Here is a 6,820-nt window from a genome sequence, read left to right as displayed (position 1 = left end):
GATAATCCAGCTATGGGGTTGCTGCTGCCTCTGCCTGGATAGTAAGAGGCTCAAAGAGCTGGCAACTCCCCACTCTATTTCCACTCAGCACAGGGCTCTGGGTAAGGCTCAGTCAGTCAGAGCTGCTAGCATAATCAGGCGGGGTTTCCGCCCATTTAAAGACCTCTGGCTCTGCCACTCTGTGTGGTGACACAGGCGGGCGCCCACTTCCGGGGCGCTTGGAGGAAACTCTCGCTCACTATCTGCGTGCGCAGACCAGGATATTCGGCCAGCAGTCTCACACTCTGAGTGAAACCCCCAACCGCAGGGAAAACTTGCAGCGTTAGAATTGGCTCTCGTTCCGTCCCCATGCGCGGCTTTTGCAAGGCGCTGGGGCGGCCCGAGATTCTGCTTTGGCCCACACAAAGGCCCCTGATTCTGCCCCTCTGTGTGATAACACGGGCGCGCACTGCCGAGGCACTCGGAGGAATCTCTCACTCACTATCTGTGTGCTGAGACCAGAATATGAGGCCGGCCGCATTTCCCTCTGAGTGAAACCCCCACCAGCACGGAAAATTTCCACCGTTGGAATTAGTTCTCGCTCCCTCCCGTGTGCGGCTTTCCCAGGGCGCTGAGGCTGCCCAGAGATTCTGCTTTCAGCCCACATAAAGGCCTCTGACTCTGCTTCTCTGTGGGGTAACACGGGCAACCACTCCCGGGGCTAAGGAAGAAATCTCTCGCCCACTAACTGCGCACCGACCAGGAGATCGGGTAAAATGGCTGCCCCGCTTGTCTTTCTTTGTTTGGGTTTGGCGCGAGTGTTAGCTTGTATTGCCCAGGTTGCCACAGGATCAGTTTTCCCTCGGCTTGGATCTCCGTGCCACAGCCTGGATCGGCCATTTGTGCCGCGGCCTGGATCTATTCACCCCCTTTGCCCACCTCAGTTTCTATATTCACAGTTATCAGAGAAAGTCGCCCTGTTTAGGTTAGTGAGGAAGGCGGAGCATTTCTTACTCCCTATTTCCTTTGCGGTTTGGTTATATATTTAGCCAATTTTTCACTCGACCATGCCTTCAGGTGTATTGCGAAGCATCTGGAGGCTCCAAGTATAGGTTTTTCTGTTTCTGGTTGAAGATCTTGTTGAGTTTTGGGGGAGATTTATCGGTATCGCTTCCTACCCCGCCATTACTCTGACGTCATTGTAAGAAATATTCTTCAACAAGCTATTTAGGATCCTTGTTTAGTCATCCTTACTTAATAGAAATTTTAATATGAACATCCTTCCTTCTGTCACACATATGCAGTATCTTTTATTGATCTATAATCTTAAAATAATTTTTAAACTTGCTGTGATAATATTTATTTTAATCACCATTTGTTTTATTTGTGATTATAATCGGTATTAATTTCTGTTTCATTCATAGAATTGCAAACCATTTTATTAAGAACTATGACCTTAGTGAGTCCTTTGCAAAGGCAAAGCTTAGTTGGATGATTTGAGAAGAATTGAACCAGGACCAGGAGGAAGAGCCAGATGCTTTCCATACAGATGCAAATAACAGAAAGATATTATTACAGTTTTTCTGAATTAGCCACACAATTTGCATCTGGAGAAATGATGTAGAACAAAGTAGGAAAATACTCTTTCCTCTCAGTGTTAATAATAATATTAACATCTTATTTGTCCTAAAATATATTTCAAGAAAACTCTGATGGAAAAAAAGAGAAGAGAGAAAAGAGGAAAAAATACAGAGATAAAAAGTCAAAATAAGCTCTATGTAAGTCTTCCTAACTTATAAATACACCAAATACATTTTAAGGTGATCAACCATATAAACCTAATATTAATGTAAGCACTAATGTAATTAAGAAATATTTTGTCTTCCTTTATCTTAGAAAATAAAAATTTCTCTTCTGATCTGTTTATGTTGTTAGAAATTTCTTCCTTTTACTGTATGTGTTATTGTATATAGCACCCTGAGAGATTCTTGTCTTAATTTACTGTTCCCCAGAATTAAGATAAATGAATGGCTTATGGGATAGATTAGAGCTATCAACTCACTAATTATCACTGCTAAATCATTCTCTGCCACGAAGTAACAGGATGTGGCTATGAGAAAGCAAAAATAGTAGGAAATAAAAAGCAGGAGGAAAGAGATGATAGCTTTGATGGCTCCCATGTGGGCATCTCTACTGGGATCTCTGCACCCACTGGCAGTGAGCTGCATCTGCCTGATGTGTCTGCAAAGGGAGAGGATCAAGAAGAGAAGTGAGATCAGGGACACAAAAAAGGGGAACAACGTTATCAGGGTAACATTAATCCATGCCTTGTAGGAAGCATGTTGAGCCTCATTTACCCTGTATTTCAAAGTTAAGTTTCTGTCCCACATTATGTTGGTACAATGCTGAAAAGCACCATTCAAATTATCAGTGACAAGAAGGCTAATAAACACAGAGAGGGCCAAGCACACCAGCAGGATCCTAGGAGTCCCCCTGTCAATTCTCCACTTCATCCAGAGGAAAAGAGGATGGAAGAAATTAGCTATCTTGAGGAAATAGAAAATGCTGAGGCAGGTAGCAAACCAGACACTTACATGGTTGGTTAGTATCCAGAAGAAGGAAAAGGTTCTCCTTTGTGTTTTCATGGTATAGATAGTTGGATTCAGCATCAACGAAGAACAATCAAATAGTATTATACACAATAGACAAATTCTGGATATGGCCAGACTTGTAAGAATTAAATCAATAGAAGCAATCTTCTTATTTTTGATCCAGTCTATGCAGTTTATCAATCCAATAAATACATTTTCTAAAATCCCCACTGAAAACTCTCCAACTGCTATGATCATTAAGGTCCTCTTTACTTCTTCATTTAACATGTTGAAACAGAAAAATCTGCAGGCCCTGGCCAGGTGCCTGAGTGGATAGACTGTCGCTGGTGTGTTAGGGTTGTAGGTTTAACTCCCCGGTCAGCACATGTAGAAGAAGCACTCGATAAGTACACAACTGAACAGAACAACTAAGTGAAACAACAAGTTCATACTTCTCTTTTTTTCTCACAAATCAATGGAAAAATTTAAAAAATATATCCATTTTGTTTCTATTTGAATGGATGTAGTATGCCATCCATACTTATTTCTTAGATTTTGCTCTTATTTTCCATACCTCTTTTATTATAGTCTGTTTTATAAGGAAGACAGAAATGACTGGTAAAGACCGTAGCTATCTTCATTCAATCCTAATTAGTTGTGACAAAAAATACAGTTGGCGACCCCTGGCCTGGTTGCTGTATGTCCAGTTACCTTCCCAGGAAGTTTTACTTTCCACCTCTGGTCCATTTAGGTTGAGCTACAGTTTGCCAGGATGCAAATTAGGCTGGTTCCCTTTCATAGCTCTACACTTTCTCAGGTTACATTTTGCAACTTTGGATTTATTACTTTTATGAACCATGCTACTAAACTCAACAGGCCTGCCAGATTTAGCAACTAAAAATACAGAACACTCAGCTAAATTTGAATTACAAATAAAGAGTACAGACCCTTGTAATATCTGTCCCACGTGCACGAGATAACTACTTCCAGGAAATACTAAAATGCAAATATAATTGAGTGTCTTGTATTTTATCTGGCAAATGTCAAACATTTCTAGCAATTAGAAAATGGTAAAAAATTTTAATCTGTATAGGAATCTTTATTTTTGTTGAATGATCATATCAATTACTGCTAAAATTCCAAAGTTTGGTTTAACATTGAGATCTATATATTTCCAGGGAATTTAAAAGGTTAACATTAAATATAAATTATTTGGTTCTAAAAAATTAACCTCATTTCTTTCTTTTCTTTTCTCTTGTTAAAAAATTTATACGTATTCATTTAAGAGAGAGAAGAGAGAGAGAAGGGAGAAGGAGCAAGAAGCATCACTTCCCATATGTGCCTTGACCAGGCAAGCTCTGAGTTTTAAACTAGCTACCTCAGTGTTCCAGGTTAATGCTTTATCCACTACACTAGCACAGGTCAGGCTGATATACTGCCTCATTTTATCTTGGTTGTTCAGATTAACAATTATATGGCACAAGGTCTCCAAAATAATACATTGACTTATTAGTCAATTGAATTTAATGGTCATTTAGTTAGCCATGGTGTATATATGAATATCTATATGAAGGTGAAGAAGTCATGATAAAAAAAGGTATTGCTCACTTTTAGACTTTTTATTCAAAATGTCCCATAGGCTATTTTATATACAAGAGAAAAAAGAGTAAATCCCAGTGTTTCATTCTAGTCTCCATGCTCCTTTCTGCAGAATTCCCTCTGAGTATCTAGATCGTTAGCCCTTCTAAACTGTTCAGCTTGTTAGATGATTAAATGTATCTCATTTTTACACATTAATTCTTGTTGTGAAATAGTGTCTCCGTATCAAAAAGTAAAACAAAACACCGCACTGATTTACATTATATTTAAGAGTTCTCTCAAGTCTAGAGAAAATGGTCACTGCTTTCCCGCTGATTTTTTTTCTTGCCTAAGTTATCTAGTGTTGTAAGATCTTGATTCTAAAAATACTTGGAAAAAAATGCTTTGATTACCTACATAGTCAAGCCAATATTAACTTGATAAAAGTCAATACTTAATAACCATGACAGGGTCCTATTCTTGGTACTAGGGATGCAAAGGTAAATGAAACATTGTTTTTGTCCTTAAGAAACTCAGAATCTAATGGAAGATTTAACATAGGCATTATGATGATTACACTTAGAAAAGTAGCAAAAGAAGACATTATGGAACTCCAAGCCAGGGAGAAAAAGAAGGCCTCCCACAGGAGAGGCCATGTTATCTGGACCGTGGAGAACAAAGCATGGAAGAAGACAAGATGGCAATGGAGTAGGCAGATGTATTAACTTCCACCTCCCAGAACTGAAGTGGATTACAAACTAATTTTAAGAACCATCATCTGAAAAAACCAACTTTGGACGAAACTAAGAGGACTCTTCAACCAAGGAACACTGAAGAAGCTACAATGAGACTGGTAGGAAAAGCAGAAACGCGGAGAAGGCTGCCCAGCTCCCCGGAGTGAACGGCAGCCGGGAGAGACTCCCGTGGCGGGAAGTGAGTTTAGCAGAGAGGGGAGGGTCCTGAGTCCCTGGAACAAAGCCTCAGCCTGTAGCCCCAGAGCCTAGAAGAGGTGTATGGACAGTATTTAGCTGGAAACAAGACAGGATACTGTTTGTGAGAAAGAGACTGATTTCTCAGACCTAGGATTCTTCTTAAAGGGACTGCACAGAAAACCTCTCTCACATCCACTCACCTGGGGCTCCAGGGGATGGGGAGAGAGGAGAGGAGAGGACTGGAGTAGCAGGAAGAGAGTGTAATCTAGAAGGCATAGGGAGAAACATTTGGAGAGACAGCCACCCTAACCCCTGGGATGAGTGACTCCCCAAATCTGAAGTGAATATTTCCCCTGGAAACAGCAATACCAGCAAAGGGAAGCAGTACACCAGCCAAACAAGTTCTCTTGCTTTACTTAGAGCAGAGCTGCTTAGAAGGAGGGAGCTTTCAGGACTACAGTAGTGAGTCTTAGGATCTGAGCTGCAGTGCCCCCACACACACACAGCTGAGTGAGGGTAGGCGGCGGCAGGACTCGGAAGTGTGGTTCTGTCGGCAAGGGTGGAAGCTGCTTGGCCACTACTGAGGCCCAGGTGTGAGCTCAGTCTTGCCTGGCTGGGGAGGAGGGAACATGCAAAAGTAGTCAAGCCCAGCTGTGGGCCACCTGCAATCCAGCCTGCGGGGGAAGGGTAGGAGCCTCAAAATGGGTGGAGACCTGCCCTTGAGCAAGGGTGCAGGAGCACAGCCTTGCCCCACCAGTGGAACCATCTTGTGGCCTGATGTGGGAGCTGGCTTCCCCCACAGGGGTGGAGCCAGAATCCCAGAACAGGTTGAGTCCTGCAACTGAGTGTGGGCACACAGTCCCACCCGGCCTGTGGAGCCAAGGCTTGCAGCCATCCCAAGAGCAAGCTCCTCCTGCAGGGGTGGGGCAAAAGCCTGGAATCAGACTGAGACCCAAAGCTGAGCAAAGATGCTCACCCTTGCCCTCAGGGATGAACATAATGTCACCCGTAGGGGCGGAGCAAAGGCCAAGGCCACCAAGGCTTATACATCGAGCACATGATCACAGCCACTCCCGTGAAGGAGTGGTAGAAACCACAGCAACAGCCCCAGTGGGCAGGCATTGGCAACACCCATACCTAAATACCCTAGGTAGCAACAGCAGAGGGGGTGGCGGGCCTGCAAACGGACCACACCTAGGAAACACAAAAGCCACACCCAGTGGACTCAAGTGGCTAAAACCTTCTTTTACACAGAAAAAATGAAAAGGCAGAGAAATACAACACAAATGAGTCAAGAGAAATCTCCAGAAAAGGACCTGAATGAATCAGATATAACCAAATTACCAGATGCAGAGTTTAAAATAACGATTGTTAAAATGCTTAAAGATATTATAGCAACAATAGGTGGTCATTACAAACACCTAAATAAAGAGATAGCAAATATAAAGAAGAACATTGAAATAATAAAAAAGAATCAGTCAGAAATGACAAATACAATATCAGAAATGAAGAACACAATGGAAGGAATTAAAAGCAGGATAGATGAAGCTGAGAATCGAATCAGCGAGTTAGAGGACAAGATAAATGAAGGCACAGAAGTAGAGCAGAAAAAAGAAAAGAGACTCAAAAAGTCTGAGGAAACTCTAAGAGAGCTCTGTGACAACATGAAGAGAAATAACATCTGCATAATAGGGGTTCCTGAAGAAGAAGAGAAAGAACAAGGGATAGAGACTTGTTCAA

At 42.1% G+C, this 6,820-nt stretch overlaps 1 protein-coding gene across 1 annotated transcript; it reads right to left on the bottom strand.

Moving 5' to 3' along the window:
* Positions 1-1,910: 1,910 nt before the first annotated feature.
* On the bottom strand, positions 1,911-2,828 carry LOC136389366 (taste receptor type 2 member 7-like). Its single transcript, XM_066361172.1, has one exon. The coding sequence runs from the start codon at positions 2,826-2,828 to the stop codon at positions 1,911-1,913; it is 918 nt and encodes a 305-aa protein (XP_066217269.1).
* Positions 2,829-6,820: the final 3,992 nt, after the last annotated feature.

Source organism: Saccopteryx leptura, chromosome 1 (assembly GCF_036850995.1).
Source record: "Saccopteryx leptura isolate mSacLep1 chromosome 1, mSacLep1_pri_phased_curated, whole genome shotgun sequence".
Classification (NCBI taxonomy): Eukaryota; Metazoa; Chordata; class Mammalia; order Chiroptera; family Emballonuridae; genus Saccopteryx; species Saccopteryx leptura.
Note: the sequence above shows the minus strand (reverse complement) of the source record. Positions and strands in the feature narration are given on the sequence as shown.

What these genes read in the sequence shown, in the direction of transcription:
- LOC136389366 (XM_066361172.1), bottom strand. Translation starts at nt 2,828, where the DNA reads ATGATCATAGCAGTTGGAGAGTTTTCAGTGGGGATTTTAGAAAATGTA.